The sequence below is a fragment of the Liolophura sinensis genome, chromosome 6 (genome assembly GCF_032854445.1).
Source record: "Liolophura sinensis isolate JHLJ2023 chromosome 6, CUHK_Ljap_v2, whole genome shotgun sequence".
NCBI classification, from domain to species: domain Eukaryota; kingdom Metazoa; phylum Mollusca; class Polyplacophora; order Chitonida; family Chitonidae; genus Liolophura; species Liolophura sinensis.
The window spans coordinates 68,375,466-68,400,789 of NC_088300.1; the positions used below are offsets into that span (position 1 = coordinate 68,375,466).

The 25,324-nt window shown below is 39.7% G+C and overlaps 1 protein-coding gene across 1 annotated transcript; it reads left to right on the top strand.

Moving 5' to 3' along the window:
• The first annotated feature begins 1,557 nt into the window (after nt 1–1,557).
• On the top strand, nt 1,558–24,373 carry LOC135467752 (uncharacterized). The gene is made up of 10 exons (XM_064745587.1): nt 1,558–1,696; nt 11,951–12,203; nt 12,859–13,055; nt 15,576–15,726; nt 18,067–18,217; nt 19,416–19,616; nt 19,830–19,944; nt 21,018–21,209; nt 21,942–22,084; nt 22,458–24,373. The coding sequence occupies exons 1-10, from the start codon at nt 1,645–1,647 to the stop codon at nt 22,644–22,646; spliced, it is 1,644 nt and encodes a 547-aa protein (XP_064601657.1). The 5' UTR covers nt 1,558–1,644; the 3' UTR covers nt 22,647–24,373.
• The last annotated feature ends 951 nt before the right edge of the window (nt 24,374–25,324 follow it).

A 25,324-nucleotide genomic window follows, 5' to 3' on the forward strand; every position in this document is an offset into this window, starting at 1 on the left:
ATCAAGCCGGTTCGGCTCGTCATCCGCGCGTAACACAGTATCTGAAGACAGACAAGCCGAACTGACAAAAACACTGACAGGAGAAACCGTGCCGTTGAACATAACTGTGGCTCCCCTGGGCTCAAAGGTCGACATGCCCTTGATCTCGGCATCATGTACAGTACAGTTCTCTCCATCACAGTAGCGGGAGTAGGGGGTGGGGCATAAGGTAGCTGAAGGAGAGGGTAAATTTTCAGTACACCTATCGTTAATTACTCCATGGTGTATACTCATCATTTTGACAAGGGTTGTCATAGGCACACAGCACATACACACTATTGCTTCAAAAAGGTTTTAGGCAGGAACTATTTAAAAAAGTCATATAACCACTTCTGAGTCCGTCTCGTGTTACGCTAAAGAATGTACAAAAAAGATCACGAAGTTATCGCAGCGTTGTCTGCCTGCATGGAGTAATACTGTGATGTTAGAAATACTTAGGTCTGCAAATTGCATGGAGGGTGCTTGGCGGCATGAAAAACTCCACATGTAGCCATTTATCCGTAAACATTATGTTGTGGGGTGAAAAACTTAATAAGAAATTTTAGTCTAAACCAGTTATTCTTGTAAAAACTTGCAGCCTAAACGAAATGGTGACTTTTCTTGGGGACATTTTTATGATAAACGCTGCATTCACGAAACCTTTTCACTTCATCCAGGCGTATCTAATACAGACATCTACGCGATTTGTCCAAAGAAAGTGGGAAAAAATTAATAGTTTTGTTGGCTGGATTTTTTAAGTTGATTGTTGTATACATATACATGTATGTACCCCTTTGAATTTAAACTGCCTTTCCATCAATAATCAGAAGTGTTTTAAAGTGATGGGAAGATTTTTTCTTAAATATTAACTTTTTATACAGACACGCTCTATAGCTCTATGTAACATGCATCATGCACTAATGTGATTGGTGTGAGTTCAAATCCAGCTGTTGTTGGCTTAGTCCCCGGTCGTACGTGGGAAAGCCTTTCAACAACCTGCGGATGGTCTTTGGATTCCTCCGAGCTCTGCACGATTTCCAACCATGTGCTCTTCAACACTTAATAATTGTTAATTAAAATAAACAGGGTGAGTTATTATTGTCTCTGACCCAATCTTGCATTATATGTTCCGGGACATTTCAAATTGCAGACACTTGATCTGGAGGGTGTCAGATGTCGGGACGATATATATATATATATATATATATATATATATATATATATATATATATGGACGAGGGCATATAGCGACGATGGGTGACTATTTTCTTTCCAATCAGAGTGCCAGTAGGATAGTTCCGTTCCCATGGTCGATCTCACTCTCTCCTCCTCCAATTCTAAGCGAGGGTATTTTTAGTGACGTCCTATTGCTCATCCGTTCATTCACCCGTTAGACTGGTGCAGCTTCTCATCGACTCCGAGCCTCACTCCCACTCCGATACGCATAGGTGTATATGCAAAACAAAAAAGCCCACAAGCGCTTGTATACGAGGTAGACGTTGTGTGGCATTGTGGCACTGCCTTCTGCGTGTATAGAGTGTGTGGCAATACAGCTGTACGGTAGCGGCGTAACAAGTGGTGAGTTGTGCGAGACGCAGAGAGAGCGTGGAGTGTTAAACCGCCAGAATGGAGGCCCGGCAGCCGGCGACGTGGATAATCTTTACACTGCTGATCAGCGGTATGTACAATTTGTTAGTCCTGCTAATTGGTCCACATTTGTTACTGGTATTAGAGCAAATACGTTTTATTATGCTCCGGCACGAGGGCATACGCATGTGGCCGTTAGCCTGCAGAGGAAAGGTAAGACTTCAAACTTCTGTAAGTGTGCATGTATGTGTCTAATATACATGGGTTCGAGGCCTGTGCAGCTCTATATGACATATACATTATATATACATGAGCATATTTATATGTCTATACATGACTGAAAAGAAATGTGCATAAGTAAATTTTAACCTTATTATCCATGTACATTGCAATTAATATAAACTTGCACTTGCTGATCGGTGTTATAATGTACTTTTGTGCGGTATATACCTGTATAGCCTGTGTATATTCAGGTATTAGTACCTGTAAGCGTTATTATACAGTTATATACGGAACTCCTTGCGTGCTCATTCCGCTGTCCAACGCTATGGATTTAAGTATGTGTACTCTATAGACCAGGGTGTATAGCAGGCTGATTATAGTTAATTATCAGTCAGGTTAAGGGTGATAGATTCGGCTGTCAACACTTCAGAGGGAAAGAAAATCTTCCGAACTGAAGCATGTAATTATGTGGAGCGAGGACTGAGGATATGAAGTGGATTTCGCATCATTAGATACGACACACGGGAGTTACGTGAGCTCGTCAAACCGGACCGTATACTTACCGGTTCAGACTGCAAGCTGAGAGTCAAATGTTTACTTAGACGGCCACGTGACACCGGCATAAGAACACACACATGTTTAGATTGTTAACGCCGAAATATTAACCGTTTCGACTAGACGACTTTTTTCTCTTAAAGTTTGACATGTTGACGTACGTCGTTTGAATTGATTCCCGTATAGGTGTTGTGAGTGTATATACATGTATATACATGTATGTACATATGTGTGTGTGTTTGTGTCAAGTAATTGATTTATCCTGTCGGCATATAGTCATCCGAGACTGAAATAATGAAAAGCAAATACATGAGGCATCAAAGCTACATCTCTCTCAGCAGAGTATACTGAGAATGATACCAAATACACCAAACACCTTACCACCAACACCCGTGTTATATTTAGTGGTGACTGCATGTCTTTTCTAGGCATATACAATTAGTTAAATGTACATGTAGCTGCATTGTCTTATACCGGTACTGTTTGCAGCCTAGAATTTCAGATCCGTGCAAAAGTATAATGCCTTAAGAATTCATATATTGGACGTTAGCAGCAGTTACAGCATTTGAGAATTTGTCGATGTGACTAAATACTAGCGGGTACGATGTGAGAGGGAGGTTCAAGGCCGGGGGAGTGTAGAACAGGCTGGGGGCATGTGTAAAGTCGGCAGCGGTAGGCTTCATACCACACCGACAGCCACCCAACTTGTTTGGCCACAATTCATTATAAAACAGTAAAAAAAAAAAAAAAAACATCATTTTGAAAATAAAACAGTTGTTTACGACATTATGCCTGTGGTTAGATCACTAAAATATCGAGGCAATGAAGAGGGCGGAATTATTTTGGGGTGAAATCAGTCTCTATAGGATTTTAAACTAATTATCCTGACCGAATTGTTCATCGTTTTTTCTACTGCATGTATGCTTGCCCCTTGCAGCGCAATGTGATTAATAGCTGTCAACTGTTGAGTGATATATGTTAATTCCATTCACTGAGTGGTCTGCCTCAGACTATGCTTTAAGAACACAGTGGATTGACATGCCTGTATCACGGTAATGATATATGGTACTGCATTTCTTTAGTTTAAGCAACGGTGTCCGTCGCAGTGGTATCAGCCGAAATCGCTTATGCAAACATGCGTTCTTACACGAATGTAATTTTAATGGATATACGACGTCGGGAGGCTTGAGATCATTCACGTGTCGGTCAGACTAAATACTTTACAAATGGTCCTCGTTGCTACCTCGCTCAGCGCTCAGCGCTCAGCGCTGAAATGTTTTAGAACAAGGAAACGTCGCTGTAATGTGACTGGGTCGGGTGTCATGTCTGGTGTCTTCGGCATGATATATTAGTGGCGGAAACACTTGGGCGGCATTGGCTCACGTTGGCGCATAAAGACACAGTATATGTACCGCACACCTAATGACTCCTCGTAGTCATATGACTGAAAAATTAAGTACCACGTTAAACCCCAAGTATTCATTTATTCATTCATTTCAATGAATATAAGGTGTGAAATAGTTCAGTGATATTTGCAGTAGTCATGCTAGCTGAATCCATTTGTATCATACCGCGGTTACCGTAACGAATTGGCTAGCAATGGAGGCTCCTTGATTCCTGATCGACAGAGCGGTTCACAAGACTATGCCAGGTTAGAGCACTGTTGCGGTGGTTCAAAATCCAGTTATTGGCTGTGTTGATATACATCTGAAAGTTTGCCAGGCACCTAGTGCGATGCGGTGATTTCCTGCGCCAATAAACCTGGCAGCACATTGGGAAACACTGTTAAATACATATTAAAATAAATAAATATTTGTGTACACTACGGGTGCTAATGGAAAGGTTGCAAGGCATGCTCTTAGCTGTGTACTGATAATGCTCACCTAATTGCACATACAACGAATTGTCAGAAACTACTGCACTACTTCAAATTATTTGCGGTAACTTTCTGAGACATTGCCAGAAAGAAACCATAAACCAGGTACTTAGGGTAACTTTCTGAGACAAAGTCTGAAAGAAACCATAAACCAGGCACCTGCGGAAACTTTCTGAGATAAAGTCTGAAAAAAAAAAACACAAGCCAGGTACTTACGGTAATTTTCTGAGACAATTAAAACCCCGTGTAAGCCATTCGTTCTTCAGAATTCGTTGCTGTGAGCGTATTGTTGTTAGTCCACTCGCACCACGGATCATACCGGTATAAGGCTTACGAAGACAGTGAAGTTTTAGTCTATATACGTTACGGGTATTTGAGTTAGGATGCGATTTAGAAATCGTTTGGGAAAGCTTGAGGGAACTTTGACTGTCGGTATAATGTAGGGTAATGTTGCAGTGAATGCATTTCCAGCCTCTACATCAATGATAACAAGTGATAACAAGCGTTGTTTTTTGTTTTGTTTTTTGTTGTTGCCCTCAGTTGATTGAGGTGATGGGGGTTCCGATATGATCCAGTAGCGCATGTAGGTCTAGCACTATAACAATACTTTAAGGCAGGTTAATAAGGCTTATTAAGCCACTGGTGTAGTCTGTCTAAACTATATTGGCTCTCGCATCATTCCATCCCACCCAGCGGTCTCAGGGCTGTGAAAATACCCCCCTGACCGTAATACATTGTGATAATCATGTGTGGTATTTCCTATGTACCAGTTAGTATACACTGTTAACAATAGAATCCGACCTTGTTTCGGCCACAGACAGTGACCCTGATGTACAGGGTGGTCAGTACACCGTGGGCCCCATAAATACAGAACCATTGACCGCTGAGGGTTTCCGTAAATAACCACCCTTTCCCCCACCCCAGCCCGACCTCTCCTTCTATTCAAGGTCCTTGCTAATGTATACCTTTATGTACACACACTAGTCCTGGACTAGCCCTGTGTTTAACGTGAGGATAACTGCTTATGTCGTGTGTAGAATGTACATAAACCACAGCGGCAAACCACACTTAGTATATTTATACCTTTTCCCTACTACTCCAGAACATGCCTGTTGGGTATACGAAAAGAGTTTGTTAGGAGAGATGGGCACTGGCGTAAGGTTTAAGAGTCACTTTCACGAAGCTTAGTAAGGCGATTTTTTCTTTCTTAAATATACAGGAGATATTTATGTGCCGCGCGTGGCCTACTGTTGTACAATCAAGGCATAGAAAAAATTGGATTTAGCTGACCTATTGAGCTATTGAAAATATCATTGAACTCTATAACACGTTATTCGCCAATGCTACAAACATGCAAGGACCGATGCTTACGCAACCTTTTAGTCTAATATCACAGCGATAGCTGCTATGGTATTTCCATAACGTAACGTCAAATAGAATCTGACCTCACTTACGGCAGAAATTCAGTGTAAGGAGTTTTGGTGAGAATTGCTCCAGGCCATTACATGTATGTAACCATGTTTCTTAGTTTACTGCCTAGCTGGATAGGCCCAAAGACTTGACATCTTCATATTGTTGGAATTCCTCATAGCTTCTTCCTCACAGACGAGAACTAAGTGGAAATACTTCAGAAAATCTGTTGATTCAGCAATCGTACAGAAAGGCTCTCTTGCCTCTGGACATTTCAAATGTCTAGCCCTTCAACTCAAAGTTGCAAAGTTAATATCGTATCCAGATTTGTTGTGGATTGTCCACTCTCCTCCTTTATACAGGCAACCGGACCGGTAATAGAGTAGGCCTAATAGTGCCATAATTTCTTGACTGTCAGTAATACGTGCGCCAACTTTTTGTAAAGTTGCTTTTCCTACCAGTGGGTAATATTCCTGTTGTGAAACTGTGAAGTGGTGATATAATGGACTAGTTATGGTCCTTTGCAGTTCCAAGTCTTTTATCCGTAAAGGTAAAAATGTTTATACTGTATCATATGACCAATCAAAGTGTTAGGCAACTCTGTTTGAATACATTTAGCCTTGCATCTGAAAATGTTCCACAGAGTTATTAAGAATAGACGAGTCATGAAGAAAACTGAGTAGCTTAACCTTTGTGAACTTAAGAAATTTCCGAAGGAAAGAAGTGTCATTTGTACTTCCGGAACACAGTCATACAAGTGATCGGTAAATAAATGACAACAAAAGTTGCCTAACAGGAGGGTGGAAATATGAATTTATGTTACCTTTATCAACAGTTTTCTATTTCCAGTTCGAAACTTGAAACTCCCCTATTCAGGTGACTAATTAATTTAGTTGTGCAGCACGAGAGGGTCAGCCTTGCTTGGTCTGATTGCAAACCTATATGCCTAGGATAGAAGGAACCTCATTCTAAAGCAGTGTACATCTTCATATATGACAGCTTCGTCTGGGTCATGCAAGCCTGAATAAGGGACACAGTAGTAGGCCTATCTCTAGTAGTTTTATACAAGTACAGGCTGCACAGAATTTTCACAAAAGGTAGTCAAATGTTAAATTCTTCGGATTGTGCCTGGCTAACCAAAAAGCTATAACTTGTTAGTATGTTGCAACTATAATAGATCTGGCATGCGTGTAAATTCCGGCCCTGAAAGTGAATATTGAATACGGTTATGCATAGGCTGTATTGAGCCAGTATACGTGTACATGTTGTATCGAATTTGACACACATGGGTAAATTACCTGCGTTTATTATACAGTACCCTGAAGGTAGTCTTTTATTATTCACCAACAATAATGATAAATGGTAGGGTTATCTGGCAGCTGCTGTTAAGCTATTATCCCAGTGACGTGTACTACACAGTGGTAGGCTGGAGGGCAATTGGCTATAGTGATCAATTTTTATCATAGCCGTATAATATAATAACGTTATGTAATGAATAAGTCGCAAAGGTGAATTTTAAAAAGGACTGCTGGCTTACTTTGAAGGCACATGACCCAGCGAAGTTTTCTATGCCTTGTCCATCTTATTATGGCGATCGCGTATGACCATCGCGTATTATGGATCGCTGTAAAACTATGATGGAAACTGACGTCTTAGTTATCCCTGATGTCAGGCACATGGCTCTACCGTGAAGAATACCAAGGTTTGTCCAGGTACAAATATGATGTCAGATAAATGAAGCCACTCGACCCATCTTGTTTGATGTCAGGAATTATATTTGCACTTCACAATAAAATTTGTATTTGGCATTGTTTGACCACACATTCCCATGGTTGCAAGACGTATTTAACCACTTGTAATGACCTCTGAGGTCAATGCTATCTGTCCATCAGTGTTTTCCATGACTGTAATTTCCCCTGTCGGCAAAGAGTTCAGCGGCGAATCGACGGTGATTTCCATCCGATTTCTACCCGGCCCCGTCATCTTTCATTACTACAGTCATCGCGAAAATGAAATATTCTTAGGACATCCCGCCAGGAGTTGGAGTTGAACACGCGACCTGAGTTATCTAGGACGAGGTTACTGCAGCGTAAGCGATGCTTTGGTGGAAGCTAGCTTTTTTTTTTATCCCTTTTTGCACATCCTGGGGCTTTTTTGGAAATGATGTTATAATTGTGGTTTTACATGTGTTAAATATATGCATGTATATCATAATCGATGAGAAAACAACCAAATTCATACATATAAACTATACAAATATATATGGTGACTCAACTGCGTTCACGACTAAGCCTCAGCTTGTAATACACAATTACAATATACTGCGGTAAGCGGCATCCAGTACATTGCCACATAATTGCTGACGCTTGTCGTAATTATAGGCGTTCAACATATTCACTTATCACCTGTATAGAACTGTATACGTGTGCGTGTATGTTGAGTGGGCGAATACCGATGGTGTATTTGTAATCGTTTGACCTCGTCCATAACCTCGATTCGCGAACATACCAGACAGTTCCTGTGAGTTTCACGTATTCACATTACACTAGATAAACTAACCTCCCTGTTGGTATTTTTGGCCTGTTGGTCAGTGCGAAAGGCTGCGCGGTAAACTTGATATTTTGTGGGAGTGCAAGGTGGTGCCTATAGGTCAGTCAGACCATTCCTCACAAATGCTGGCAAGAACTCAACTGTGAAAGCGAAACCACTCTCATTATATTTGAAGATATATTTATAGCCCGATGTTAAAGCAGTAAAAGTGTAGAACTCAGACAACTGCTCCAGAGCCTGGTGAAAAACTTGACATAAAACCACCGCCGAATCTGGGCCGAATCATTTAACCTCAATGGCCCAGGAATATGTTAGAGGTGAGCCTGTGAGGTTCATGGTATGTGGTCATACGTTTGGAAAACCTTTTATCAGTGTGTGACTTCCAGTTAAATAATATAACGGAGAATTAAAACGTCCTGACTTTGTTTATCAATTTATCCATAATTATCTGTTTCATAAGGAAGATGTGTACGACGATTACTTTTAGTTTAATTCAGTACAGTATGTCAGGCATAATTAATGAAAAACAGAAAAAAGATTGATTATATATTTTGCACGTGCACTTAATCTTTAATTTATATGCAATAATTTTTTATCTGATAATGTCGTAAAACGCAGTTGTGCAATGACCCGTTCAGCCGTCCGGTAAGTTCGTCAGCCATACGGCAATGTGCAGACAACGAACGTGTTACATTTGCTTCACCTGGGTAATTAGCTACTAGATTATCTCCCCTGGGCTACATATACGTTTGTATAATTATGCACCAGGACTGAATAAACAGTTGATGGGTATCAGACAAGTATTTGTGCACCAGTGCATTGGTTAAACACACACTCGTATATATATGACTAATATGGTCACCTCTGACCTCGTTCCCCGTCGTTATCATTAGTTGATGAAAACTGTAGCAACCATCATCACGTTCTTCTGGCCTCAAGCCTTAACCTGACCGGCCCGGATAGCACAGTTGGTAGAGCGTCCGCTTCGGGACCGGTAGATCCAGGATCAATCCTTGATCGAGTCACACCTAAGACTTTAAAAGAGGAAGTTGTAACTTCCTCGCTTGGCGTTCAGCATGAAGGGGATAGTGCAACGACAGGTTGACCCGTATCAGTATAATGGCTCGGGCAGGGCGGCTTACTTGCCTTCGGTATGTCGTCTCAGTGAAGCAGCACTAAATAAAAGAGCGGTGGAAATCCGTCCTGCAACAAGGAGGCACATTACACGTACATGCACCCTAATGATTCCTTCGTCGTCATATGACTGAAAAATTGTTGAGTACGACGTTAAACCCCAAGCACTCACTCACTCAAGCCTTAACCTTGATTGTCGTTGGTATACTTTTGTACTAGTCATCAGTGTGAAGGTTCGCAAGGTTAACTGATATGATAGGAAGACAAGGTGTCTGGGTCAGCCAGACCATTGCGAGGAACTAATTCTGAAAGTTAAACAAATTAAACTGCAAATTAAACCTTCTTGCGCTGGCCTACTACACATATGCACGTGTGGGCCGATCCTTTGAATGCCGTTTCACCGCACATACACATAGGGCTACTTTGGACCATCCCAAGAAGATACATTATGTATGTGTAAATCCATTCTTATGTTGTATAATTTAGACAAAAATAAAATCAGAATTCTCTTGCTCAGGGTAAAAGCCGCCCTTAAAATTCAATGTTATAATTATTTATATCAAAAGTGTTATTTAATAGAATAAAAATGCCGTGTCTAACGGATCATTAGATGATACAGCCATTTCCCCTAACAAACCATTCTAACAGAATTATTTGTGTACATATTTAATACATTAAGCTGTCCAAACTATTGACTGAAGATACATTCATTATTCTAGGCACGTATACAATTCTAGGCACGGATACAACTTGAGAAGAATGTCAATAATTTAAATATTATATCATTTTGTGTTCCCATGGTGGCATTCTCTTTATTGGTAAAGTTATGGCGGGAAGTCATGGATGGTGATATGATTTGTCACAACAACTTCGTAAGCGACTGGTCGCATGAAAATAGGACATAATGTATTTTGTTTGATTTGTTACGTTCGACTAAAATCGCATAGCAAAGTTACGATCTGGTTGTTTGCTGCAAGTGTGCACTAAAACGTCGCGTGAGCAGAACTTAAACGTTGCATTATATGTACAGGTACTATATTGTGATATTGATGTCCACGTGATATTTTGATTTTATTTCATTTGATCGATGTTTTACGCTGTGCACAAAGATATTTCACCAACACGAAGGCGCCCAGCATTGTGGTGAGAGAAAGGCGGACAGAGCCTGGGGGAACCCACGACCAGTCCGCGAAATATGTTCGTTCAGGGCAGACTTGAACAAGTTTATTTGTCCTCCAGATGTATGACTTTCTCTTTCTGTGAGTGAAATGTAAAGATCACTCCTGCACAGATCTTTACGCTATCATTATATTTGAAGGCGGTGGCTTTTAGGAATACCTTGCCACGTCTGAATGTCCTGAACTGGGAAAGTTTATGATTAATGGGGACAAATCGCTGCTCCAAGTGTATATAGGTCTACCGTACATATAGAGGAATACGTTTGGAAGATCAACCTGACGTTACTGTCTTGGAGCAGACACTGAAAGTTCAAAATGTAGCCCAAAACCGGACTGTTAGATAGGATACCGGTAAATCTGGAATGTTTTACCGACAGTTAGTAGAACCTGGTCGTAACTAATTGGCACAAGTTTTCTCGACAGCTGAGGATGGATCGCCCACTATGTATTCACTATGCTGACTCGTCTATTCCTGCTGTACCCGATTTATTGTTAGTCCGTATACCCAATTTACTGTTAGTCTGCTACACTCGTATACTGTGCTATGTGTATAATAATACAATAAATACAGGGGTTACCACTTATAACCGCCGTTCGTTGTGAACATTACAAGGAACAGTATTGTTGCCACATGCTGGGGACACCCTGAAATGATGAGGCAGGTTATATGCTTTTAAAATGCACTCCATGCTTACAAGATGATATTAAAGTGAAACACCATTCTTTGACATCACATGTTTGCTGTAGAGGGGTATGTACTCATGTTTTCATTTATTTAATGAATTTAACGGTATATGAATTACTTAAAAAGCTGATACATTCAGGTGAATGGACAGAGGAAACAGGGTAGGTACGGCTGTAGAGCACACTGGAAACCACTGCGCCTTTGGCAAGGTGTCTATCAAATCCCCGGCGAACTTCAAGCCGTAGTGCGCACTTCGTCTCCAATTAGGAATGTATTGCTATGTACAATGCATGTGTGTTTACGACTAGACGGAATTTCGTTACACTGATACAATTGTAACTGGCTTTTAAGATCTTAGTAAAGCTTATATTATAATTTCATTACAAGATTATAACCTGTACCAACCCCAAGTATAGCCGATTAGTCTGTTGTGCATTAAAACGTGCGCAATATCCAAGTATATTGGCTTAAATCGTCTTTGGAGGGATGAAAGGCGTCGGTCGAATAGCTAAATTAAGGATTAGACCTTCATTAGTGGATGAGAGCCATCGTTACATATTGCTACAGCCCTAGGACAATGATGTCGCGTTTCGAATCTTGACCAGTTTGCGTTATTTCCCAGTTTCTTTCCTCCAAGAAACTTAGGTGCATGCAAGTAAAGCCTTGCGAAGGTTTTTTTTTAATATCAGATTAATTAAAATGGACCGCCCATCAATATTTGCTTTATTTTTGCAGTCTGTGTAGCACAGATAGATGACTGCAATATGAAGACGGAGTTGTTCAGTCACAGAATACAGACGGATATCCGGGCGTGCTCCGAACAGTTCCACCAGAACTTACAGGCCTACTACCCCACGGCAGAGCAGTTCATGAAGGCTGTGGAGATACAACCTCCCCGATCCCTCTCAGCTCCAGTATCTCTGAAATACTCCTCCGTAGGAGACAGTATTTTCTTCTCCAATACATCCAACTGGGGAGAGATATGTCAGTGAGTATGTCTTGGCAGGCGACCAAATTCCTGGTCAGACAACCTGTTGTTAGATTTCGAATTAGATGTCGCAGTATAACAAGAAAACTTCCACGGCAAAGTGATTCATTATTCATGTCAACCACATAGGCAATCAGTTATCCTGGAATATGAACAACCTTATACCGACTTCGCTAAGATGGCGACCCAAACATTTTGTATGGCCGTCTTTTTTTTCCAAATAAGGAGTTCCCGTAAACAATTACGTCATACACGCGCAGCGATTTCAAATTTGAAGAGTACGATCCTGCATTTGATTGGTCAGGAAAGATGGAATGAAATGGATGATCTTTTTTTTTTCTATTAACCTTCTCTGATAGAAGCTAAAGTAATGTTTAATAATTTGAGGCCTGCAAATCAAGAGAAACGTGATTACGTGTGACCATTTGCCAATTGCCGCTCTGGTTGTACACTCTGTTCTGCAATTTTTTAAAAATATTATGCTGTATATAGATTTCTTGGCTTGAATTTTCCACCTCCAGAAAGGTGTGAAAAATCTCCCAAGATGTCATCCACAAGGCTATAGCAATATCAAGATCATATCCTCTACAGGCACATTGGTTATAAACAGCAATCAGTTTTAGTCAATAGAGCGTGATCTTTCATATCTTTACAGGCTATGGGTACAAGCTGCCGAATGCTTGGAACCCGCCGTCATGGACTGCGGTATCGCTTTGGCTTTCAAACTTCTTCAGGATCGCTTGTACGCCTTCCAGTTTAGTGACAAGTCTAAGCCCCAGTATCTGGCTCCGGAATACGCCTTCTCGGAGAGGACGTGCGAGAGTGGAAAAGTCAGGGCCGATCTACAAAAAGGTGTGTAACTCTGACGATGTGATGGATGTGGTTTCGCATATGTGTGAGTATGGATGCTTTGCAGTATAGGTGGGCGGGTGTGTGAGTACATGTAGACTATCGCTGGATGGTGAATATATGTGAATATACATATAACGATGTGTATGGATGATGAATGATTTGAGGGAAGATGTAAGGGCGAACACAAGTGGATGATAGATATATGTCTGTATTGGATGATTTGTGGTTGATGGATAACTGTGGAATGAGTGAATGTATAGCTAGATGGTGCATATACGTCAGTATACGGTATGGACCGGGGATGGTTTGGGGCATATGATCGGGTGTATGTTCGAACACTAGGGGAAAGACGTATGGATGGGTATGGCTTGTAATATGTGTGACTACATGTAAATGGTGAGTGGATGGAGTCTAGAATTTGACAATACTTTGGTTTTGGTGTGTTGATAACGACCCATGCTGTTTGAGAAGGCTGCCCCATGCATGCCTTGTTAATATTCTTAACGATGTGTAGATGTCATGCATACTGCATTAAAGTTTGACATCGTTTCTTTTTGGATGGAATACTTGTATTTCCATTTGATTACGCAACACCTGTTGCTATTGGATATATCAGTTGTGTGCAGTTGTTGTCGTAAACTCAAGAGAAAACCTCCGGTATCTATGCTAACTGTCGCGTCACCGCTCACGTTCTCTCGGTTGACTGTGTGATATATATGGTGGCGACGGTGTCCCTGCAATGACGCAAAGACGTCACAAATCTAGCGGAGCTCAGAGAACTCTGCAGTTAGCCGTAACAGATACATTTCAAGGGTTATCTCCATGACTTAGACATTAATATGCTAGACGTTAATATGTCAGTTTCGGCCTGCTGTTCGAAAAAAGAGAACTTTATAGCTTTATAGTAGTTTAAAGTTAGTGCAAATGGGTAAAAAAAGAAAATCAGTGCAAACCTATTCATCCTTCCACTAACAGGTTTTCGCCTGTAATGTTACCCTAGTTGTATATTTTACGACTTTAATCACTTTCTCCATCCGTTTTGTACGCTAGGCGTCCCCTAAATCTGGGGAGTAGGAATGCTAGGGGTATATCAGGTTTATAAACCTGCTGGCTGTCTATGTACCGGTGTGGTGAGAGCCGATGAATTTGGAATTCCCCGGAGTTATAAATAGACATGCATTCCTTACACATCATATACGTACACAGCGAGTGTTACTGTTGGAGCAGATTGCTTAACTGTATAAGGACGCGTACGTGTGCTATAAATCAGGAATGTGGTTGCACAAGTACATATTATTGTTTTTTCTAACATAACTTTCAGCAGGTGATATATCTTCATCAGGCTTTGCTAAATCTAACCTAAGCTTTCAAGTATTGTTCTGGACTAAATATCATCTCCATTCTTTATCGACAACCATCAGTTAGGCCCACAGTCTATCGTATGTCGCCTTTCAGGGTTTTCCATGGGCGTGTGGTATAAGGAGTTTTCTCTAGAAACCTGATCTTGGCCATTGAGGCGGCTCTTCTTGGATGTAGGCTGTGCATTATCGTCAGGGATTTTGATTGATTGATTTATTTATTTGATTGGTGTTTTACGCCGTACTCAAGAATATTTAACTTATACGACGGCGGCCATCATTATGGAGGGAGGAAAGCGGGCTACTACTGTTTGTCTTAGAAAGTGGTTAGGTTATCATATTACCCTTAGAGCGATAAGTCACCACAATCTAGCGGCATTGAGGGAACACGGAGAGGGAGTTTGTATACGGTCGGCTAATTGTAATTCATACGTGACATCTGGGTGTTCATTCGCTAGGGGAAGGTGATACGTGACGCCAAGACAGTCTACATGACTTCAGTTGTCGCCTGTCTTTACGAATTGTGAAAGTTTCGTTTTGACGCTGCCTTTGTTAAAATTGTAGCAACTCCCATGCAGGAGTGTGAAGCTCATTTAATTTTCTTTGATCTGACAAAGAAAAAGAGGCAAGTGTCCTACTTTCTGGTACATATCCACATAACACTCAGTATCTCAAACTAATCTCACTGTGAGCAATATCAATCGAGGAGTAAAAATTTACGTTCGGATTCGTAAGGATATTGATCTGAACGTTGTTTAACGTAATACTCAAGACTTTTTCCCTTTCAACAGACGCCAGTATTTATTTATTTTATTTATTTGATTGGTGTTTTACGCCATAGTCAAGAATATTTCACTTACACGACGGCGGCCAGCATTATGGTGGTTGGAAACCGGGCAGATCACGGAGGAGTCTCACGACAATCCGCAGTTTGCTGGAAGATCTGACCACGTACGTAGGCGGCGGTAAGTTTCATGAATGGAAGAAACCGGATTGCCGGTGGTTTATCACTGACCACGAACAAATGAGAGTGGGGTAATGTGCAAACTGGATATACATAAACATTTCCCTTTGCAGTGATAATACAATAAGAATTCTTCCCCCACCCCACGCTTCCCACACAACGTCCTCATTCAATCCGTGTTACTGATGGCTGTTGCAGACTTGGACAACCCTGAGCTGGACCTTTCTTGTCTGACTCATGAGCAGAGAATTCAATTCAAGCAATGTGTGAACCCGCTGATTGCCGAAGTGAAAGCCCACGAAATGAAGTCTATTTATTCCTCAGTTTCGGACAAGACTGTTTTGGATAGGTAAGTACATATCAAGATTGTGGTGAATAGCTTAGTGCCTAATTCCTGACAAAAATGTCATTGGACGGTTAGTACACATCATTGGCGACAACATTATCTGGAAGAGGTTAGTGCCTATTAAAGTCAGCATAGGTTAGTGCTTATAAAAGGCTTGAGAGGTTAATACATACATGTATCTGAGCTATTAATGTCAACAAGATTGTCCTCGAAAGTTCAGTGCCTATCAAAGCTGACAAGATTGTCCTCGAAAGTTCAGTGCCTATCAAAGCTGACAAGATTGTCTTGAAAGGTAAGTGCTTATCAAAGCTGACAAGATTGTCTTGAAAGGTAAGTGCCTATCAAAGCTGACAAGATTGTCTTGAAAGGTAAGTGCTTATCAAAGCTGACAAGATTGTCTTGAAAGGTAAGTGCGTATCAAAGAGGACAAGATTGTCTTGAAAGGGTAAGTGCTTATCAAAGCTGACAAGATTGTCTTGAAAATGTTAGTGCTTATCAAAGCTGACAAGATTTTCCTGGAAAAGTTAGTGACTGTCAAAGCTGGCAAGATTGTTTATGAAGTATATGTAGTACCTATAACAGAGGTGAAAAGATTGCCGTTGAAAGGTTAGTGCCTTTGAAAGCTGACAAGATTGTCCTAAAAAGATTAGTGCCTATCAAAGTTGACAAGATTTTCCTGGAAAATTTAGGGCCTATATCAAGCTGACAAAATTGTCCTGGAAAGTTTAATGCCCGGGAAAGCTGACAAGTTTGTCCTGGAAAGAAAAGTGCCAGCCAAAGCCGACAGCCCTACATTTTCTTTAATGATATTAGAGAAAGGACACAAATACCATGATATACCTTATTAACTCCATTCAGATTTCATATGCAACCACTGAATTCATTCTATGCCGAGTCACATGTGTCTACACATACACAGTGACGTAGCGATTTTTTGTCACTGCAGCAAACATTCGCAAAACTAATCTGTCATTGTCTATTGTTAAAATTGTTCAAATGCGCTCGAATCCTCTGATAATATTATACTTATCAAATGAAGTTCATGTAAAGGTCACCGTGTCATATTTCGATGTAAAAAGTCAATGAACTTTGGGTCGTGCAGTTTCTGATAAGCAAAGTTCACACACAGCTACACGTAAGTCCAGTTCTAAAATGTCCACTGTGAGAAGTAGTTTAGCTCTTAGTTCCATATGACCGCCGTTCTACATGGGTTACGAGTTGTGACGAATTCTAATATATTTATGTATATATAGTTTAGATATACCAAGTTGTTATCAGCTGGGCTTTCAGTCTAATAACATGGTTTTATCCAATCAACGGCCATGGAATTTTCATTTTAAGAATTCCACCTTGCTTTTTATTTAATGTGCAGATATTTTCTGTGTAATAGTCATTCAGTGAAACTAAGTAAAAATCGACTGCTTGATTTGAATATCTGATTTCAAGCCTTTACATGTAGTTTGGACTGGCGTTGTCTGACATGTCTCACTTCTGCGTGTGACCAAATTTATTTTATACAATCATGTTTTCCTTTGTATAAGGAATTATGTTGATTATTCCCCTATTCTCTACACTCCAAAAATTTATCTGTAAATTTTAACATTAAGTCTGTTGTCTGAGTGATGCTAGAATGTGTTCAACTGTTGAAACAGATTATTCTGTTAAATATAACACACGCATTCTATTAATTCAACATTAAGGCTCTGTGGGACTAACATGATATTATGTTGAATATAACACAGTATTATGGTATAATAACAGAATTCATTCACTCAGGATCACTCGGAACAACAGGCTTCCTGTTAAGATTAACAGGTCAATTTTTCGAGTGTATCAGACATTCTCTCAGTCTGCCATATGCAGTCCTCAGTCTCATTTTGGGTTTGATCAGGTTGAGTTACTGTTTCAAAGTTTCCCAGACGCATGACGAAACATAACCATTAGAACAAAATACTTTGAAAGTTTATTACCATTATGTTATCATTCACTCGCCATGGCAGATATTTCGAAAACAGAGATAACTCGAAACGCCTGGCTTTCTGACACGAGTAATCAGTGTTATAGCCAATGAATGCTCCACACAAAGCATTAGCCTTGGCCAAAACTACAAGTTTCTACTGGTTGAAGTGGAGATGTATCTTCATTATTAATCATAACATACAGAGATGATGTGAACCGATCACAATATATAAAATTAAAGAAATTTACGGGGAAGCCTACCTCGTCGTCTATGAAACACACTCTGGTCATTCCGATCTGTCTTCGTTAGATATCACTACGTCAATGTATTAACGCAGGTCTTCATTTGGAGGGAGGGTAATATGTCACCTGTCTGTTTTTCAGCATGAGTGGATCCGTCCTACGCTGTATACGGAACATGCTGGACATGAGCACATGTAACACAGTCAGCCAGAAGATTTGGGCACACATAGGGATTGTAAATCTGCCCGCCTTCTTCGTCAACCCACCTGACGTTGAACTACCATCTAGTTACGTAAGTTGTCACTGTTACATACTAACGTCCTCTACAAGGTCTTGCTTTTTAATATCTCACTCTCCAAAGGCAAAGGTGTACTGTTTTGTACACACGTGACTGTGTAGGTCGCGATGTAAACGGGTGTGTGTACCAGATGTAGGCTACATGTTTGCGTACACTTGTAAAGTGTAGATACACAAAGATGATGTATGCAATGTACTCATTTGTACGCCTGTGTACATCTGTTGGAATTTAATATATAAATTCTCATTCTGAACTTTTGTGCCTTTGTTGTTGTCATGCTATACAACCGTGTTATATTGCCTTCGTGGGTTGTGTATATGTTTTGAAATTGTTTCCGTATGTATGTATCTATGTATGTATGTATGTATGTATGTATGTATGTATGTATGTATCCATTTTATAACCACGATGAGTAATATGTAGGCCCTCCCTATATAATCTGCGTTTTTTTCAACCCTTCATGTTCTATGATCTACTTTGTTCATATTGTGATATGTATGTATTTGTTTGTAGACGCATACATGTATATGTATGTCTGCTTGCAAATCCAAAAGCAAATGTGTACACAAAAACATATAAATGTATCTATAATAAACAAGATATTGTACTTAGTAGACATGTGCAAGGAGTTAGTTTCAGGATCTTTGCTGAAAACAAGAATCATGCTTACGGAAAGTGGGATAGATATGATAACGGTTGTAATGAGATTGGGATAACGGAACATCTTGTGCAAACCTGCAGGGGATACTGTGTGATATGCATACAACCTGATATCCGTTTAATATGAGAAATTCCGGTTGTATAGAAGAAAGTAGGTTTTTACAAATATCCCTCATCATACTGTTGAATGCTTTTTTTTACAATGCGAACCAAATTAGAACTTTGCATGGACAGCTTAAAATAGGCACTACTTTGATTTTCATTCCCCACAATAGAAATTAGGGACAGTGACAGTAGAAGAAGTAATTCTGATAACAATCTGTTTAATGTATACCAACTCACACTACCTTTTATGGCCCATTAGCTTTACAATCCCTTTAGTTTGACGTGGCGGTTCCCTCCGCCAATGAGTGTCAAACTTTTATAACTCCAGAGTTCGGACTAGCACTTTGGCGCACGGATTTAGTTTCAGTTTCGCAAAAAGTTTAAAGAATAGTATTTGTCATTAATAATTTGCTTTTTGTCTTTGTAGGATTTTTCCGAGCCAGCCCGATGCACTGTAGGAGCGTATGGAGACCCTCATTTCCGGCTGTGCTCGAAATCTAAATTACTCACGTGCTCGTTGCCAGGGCAACACATCTTTCTTTCCAATCACTTTGTAGAGATCCGGGCAACCAACAGTAAAATTCCAACATCTGGTATGGTCCGACCGGAAGCCACGGCCATAACAAGGGTAAGCAGAAATCTGAATGAAAAACTTGATTTGAATAATTACTCTATGAAGCGAGGATTACAATTTCTGGTGGAATTAATAAATTATATTAAAATCTCTTTTAGTATTAAGTATTTGAGCTTCATATGTCCTTTAGTGATTTATATACTGAGTTGAAATGTTTTTTGTTTTTGCAATAAGTGTGGAATGAATCTTGTTTCTTGTTTTCGTCAGATTCAAATTACGTTTAAATCTGTGAAGACTTCAGAATCAGTCGGAATGTACATAGCTGAAAGTGGTAACCTGCCTGAAACATTCAACGGATTTTCCCCCAACAAGATTGGACACGGTAACTATAGCGCTATATCCCTGAAAAACAATATTCCACAATAATAGCTTGATTATTTGAAACGTTCTTGATTTTTGGAAATTTGACATTGGATTTTGTTTTATCGGTTAACAGACTGAACTATGATTTTGATTGTTCGCTTACCATTTAGCAGCCCAAAGTGATATATAATGAGACAAAACTGTAATGTAACGTTGCCAACAAATTAAGCGTACAGAAGTTTTTACTTACGTAGGAAATGGTTTAGCCTCAGATTCACAGTAAGGCTTGCGACTGTCCTAGGTTATTGGCTTCCAAATATACAGGTTTGAACTGCCACTTGAGGTGAATGTTAACATAACCCAGTATTTACCATGTGTTTATAGTTTTTAAAATAACTTAAGTTTAAATTATTATCCAAATACTTGCACTTCGATATTCCTGTTATAGAATGGCCTCCCTGGCCAATGCGATCGCTGTTAGTTCAAGTCCAGCTGAGGCTGACTTCCTCTCTGGCCGTACATGGGAAGGTCTAGCAGCACCTGCGGATGGTCGTGGGATACCCCCGGGCTCTGCCCGATTTCCTCCCACCATAATGCTTATCCTTCGCATAAGTGAAATATATTTGAGTACGGCGTAAAGCACCAGTCGAGTAAATAAATATAGAATTAGAAGCGGTTCCCTAAAGTTTTCAAAGTTGATTGCAATTTTCATGAAAACACACTTACATCTTTGTAAACCGTGTTCCATAAACTGTCAAATAAATGATCTATACTTTAGTAACAGAAATCAAACCCGATAGATCGAAGAAGTATTTTAGCCGCGATAAGCAGCTTTATAAGTAGCTCTCTCTGTGATCGCTTGGTCAAGTTTTTCGCACTATGCATTTATAACACGCAAAAACGTGTCGTGTACTTAACAAGGGGGCTGGGTGCAAGACGACATGAACTCTTTGTCGATAAGTTGTCACAGCAATTGCGAATTTGTGCTTGTTTTCTTTCTGCATGTGTGGGATTTATATCTCGTATGGGGAGTTCATACGATTTCACGTGTATCTTCTACAAAGTCAGACATATCTTGCTGTTGACTCACAGGTGACGATGCTGTTACGCTATCAGCCATGGGCAACAAAAGGACTTTCATTCAAGCTGGAACTGGCACAATCATAATTATCCGGAAGTGGGGAGACTTCTTCCATTTTACCTTGAGAATGTCGGAAAAAGTCATCAACGACTCTTACGGCGTGCTATTGACCGGATGTACTATGTTACAGAAGATAAACACCAGTAAGTGTAGTGTGAAGTCTGACACAACATGATTTCTGTTTATTTATTTACGTATTTACTTTTTGACTTTTTATTTATTTACCTGATTGCAGTTCAAACCCATTCTCAATAAGAATTGATTACTTACTTGATGTGGGTCAGAATTATAGGAGGCAGGAACTGTAGTGCCCATGATAAACCATCCACCTTTGGCAAGTTAATGACCAGCAGCAGCAAATGTAGATGACCTTTTTTCCTGTCGCAAAAGTAAATCGTATTAAAGTTATGTTGCCTCCTGGACTTTGTTATATTTTGTGGAAATGAAGAAGGTATTGTTGATTAAATCGCCGTGTTGAGATTAAATCACGAATCGTGTAGTAATACATATGATGTTTTTTCTTGGCGAGCTTATTGTGCAATAAGTTGTGCTTGAATTGGAATGATGTGTGTTTTTCCTTCAAGAGAGGTCTCCCTTGCATATTCTTGTCATTGTTCAGTACCGATATCATCAAGTTGTAAATACCGTGCCCATTAAGGACACACATCTTGACTAGTCACAACATCTCCCTCGCCCAGTCACTTCTTTGGTCGACACATGAACTAAACTCAAAAGCAACCACTAAAGATACCAACTCCAAGCCTGAAGGGATGAACAGATGACCGCTGGTAAATAGTGAGACTGCACCAATGAGTTAATATTTCTTGGCTTTTAGCAGATAACCAGCATCCACTTACACGTGTTTTTTGTTTCAGATGGTTGGATACAGAACCATCGCTCTCGTATGAAGCGTGATGTGAACGTGGACCACTGTATAGACCAGTGTAATCCAGTGGCAACCGAGTTTGGTCTTCAGAAAGCATGCGCCTTTGACTGTGGGGTAACAGGCAACGCTATGGTAAACTTGTTAGAAACAGGCTTAATACACACCATTTTTATCCAATAAATGAAGTGTAAACTTCAGAAAAAGTCAGCATTAAGTAGGATACATGATAATTTTTTGAATGATATATGCTATATGAAATCATACGTGATTATGAATTTCTTGGATGAAGTCTTTTTTCTTCTTTTTATGTAGTTATCCACACGATTCACTGTATATATTTTGATTTATTGTTCAGCCTATTTTTGTCATGAGTTGTTTCATTGCTTGGCCCATTTCATGCCATAATGGTTTTTTAATTTACATTTTTTTCTCTCTTCCTTTACTTACATATGGTGATGTAACTTGCTCTGTTACTTGACTGAATTTTTATATCTTGTCCCTGTAGTTTGTCAACATGTCCATGGACGCGTGGAAGGATATGGTTGCTGTTGGGACGCGAGACGATTATTTACGGAAACAGGCGATCAAGAGTTGGATAAGAGAACGAGGCGGGTCATCCAGTGCTTGCTTTCATTCCTCTTGTTTTTTCTTAGTTGTACTTTTCTCAATAATTACTGTCCTCTTGAGTCGATAGCGTCCACTTAATGTGTAAAACCTAATGTGTATATATTTGATTACAGTCAGACTGTCGGCAGTTTATTTAATGTACATATATTGAAAAAAAGTTATTCACATAGACACAGTGTCATTAAACGGAGAGTTGGTTAGCGCGCTAGCACAGCGTAATGATTTAGAAGCCTCTCACCAATACAGTCGCTGTGAGTTCAAGTCCAGCTCATGCTGGCTTCCTCTCCGGCCGTAAGTGGGAAGGTCTGTCAGCATCCTGCGGATGGTTGTGGGTTTCCCCCACCATAATGCTGACCGCCGTGGTATAAGTGAAATATTCTTGAGTACGGCGTAAAACTCTAAGCAAATCAAAAAATAAATAAATTAAACGGAGATCTTGCAGCTGCTACAGATGTTGATTCGTCGATGACCAGATCTGAAAGAAAGCCTACTCCCTTTTCGTCCATTGTTCGAATTTTCGTTTTTAAGTCAATTATCTGCTCATGTGTTTATTGGATGGATTGACCATTCGGATTGGTACTGATTTGATTTCATCAAGTGAAGAGAGGTCATCGTGATAACTTGAATTAGTTGGTACTTCAGATTTCGTTAGCAACAAGTCAGTATGTATGGAGCGGCTACTTGATCTGACTAATGGCATTGAGCTTAAACTTATAGCATTAAATGTGATTGTGATGTCAGGACGATGTGATTACAGCTGACGAGCCATCATCTCACAATGTCAAGGCCTTTGGCGACACGTGCGTATTCATGAGGCAGATAGTTCATGAATAATAATACCTCTTCCAACCAATAGAATTTAGACTATAGGTTGATATAGCCTATAAGTGGATGTGACACAAGGTTGTATATAAACAGTATGACTGCAACAAAGCCAGTGGTTAAGTAGTGGGAAATAACTTTTCTCTCTCATAAAGGAAATTTTTGTCAAAAGCTGACCGTGTCACTAGAGGGTTTTAAGTCAGGATTACAACTGTTGTGCCCTTTACTTTGGGACAAAATGGAGCAGAAATGAAAAAGTTGTCTTTCTTAAGTCCGAAACCTATGTTGAAAAAGTCCTACAGACCTGTTTGTAATGTAAAAGTAATTTATTTTGCCTGCATTTATAACTCGCTAAACGTCGCAAAGGCTATACCGGGGATATTTCGCAAGAAATCGATCAGCCCAAATGAAATAGAATTTTTTCTCTTATTTTAAAATAGCCCAAATAATTAACTTTCATAAAATGTCATCCGTGCTCGTGTTACCGTTCAAAATTAGCAATAACTTTCTAAAATTTATAATGCGGATCGCATTGTAACTTTTTCAATTTTAGAATGATTTTAATACTATAAATAGTAGGCCTATAGGTACGAAACTGATGCTTACTAAAAGGGAATAATTTAAGCCATAATTCTGGTTAAATAAAGAGAATTTGAATTGACTACCGATTATGGATTTTGTTGCACCAAATCTCCGGTATAACCTCTTAACCATTGTGTCAATTGGTATACCCTAGGCTTTTAGAAAACCACCTGTAGCGTCATTGAGCGCTAAATGTATGGAGAGGTTTGAACTAGGGGAGGTAAGCCAGTCTGGATTGGACTCGGCAGCTATAAGAAGCCACACGAACGTTTGTATGCAGTGATGACATATATAAAGACATTCCCTATACGGTGTTAAGGTTATGTGTTGGAGGAGCGAACTGTGGTATAAAGTAAATTATATTTATATACAAAACTGCTAATTATTCAAATTTAGTTCCTTTGGAGTGCTTTGTTACAATATCTTGGTGCTGATGTCCTTGTTGTCTAAAGGTTATGTTTTGTCTTCACGATCAGTTTTGCGTATTTGTAACATGGTACATGTTTGTAACATATTGTTAGGTTGAACGTCACTAATGTGTGAAAACTTAAGTGGGACAAGAATTTGTTTTGTCTGTGTAACAATAAATTTGTAGCCAGCTGTTGACACCCATGTCCCTGTCATTTCAAGGTCTGCATTTGGGACTTGTACAGAAGATTATCTCTTTTTTTTTTTGGCCAAATGCATGACAATGCTGAAATACACTCAGCATACTGTTAAAAGGAGTGTGAAAATAAAAAGAAAACTTTGTGCGTGTGCTTAACTCGATATTTCCTAATATATATAATCGCTATACCTACTTGTAAAGTCAGTGCATTGTTTTGGTTCATTGTGCATTTTTTTTTTCAAATTCTGCTTATAAATACAGATGTACAAAGATAGTGATTTTAAGACAAAGATGAATCCAGCTTAAAACCTCGTTGTTTGTTTAGTCCTTAAATTTGTGATTGTAGAGACTGAACAAAAGGATTTCATTTGCTCCTGTACAGTTTTTTCATCCGACATTTCATTCCATGACACAGGGGTTATAACTTCATCATACATGTTTTTATAGTTTATCCTTGCTGTTCTGGAAGAATGTCGTTCACTGAAATGAGTTGTTCGTCTTTATCACGGGACGATCTTGCGCATCGAGATTTTTGTTTCGTCCGATGAAATTCGTTAGCAACATCAAACGAAGATTTATAAATAAAGATACATGATGCTATGAAGCTTTGTCCTGTTAAAAGCAATGAAATGGCAGCTCATTAGTGTCTTAAATGTTATTATTTTATTCGTATGTAATTTGCTCATTGCCCACCTAAATGTGTTAAAGTGTTGCTTGTGACATTATATTATGTT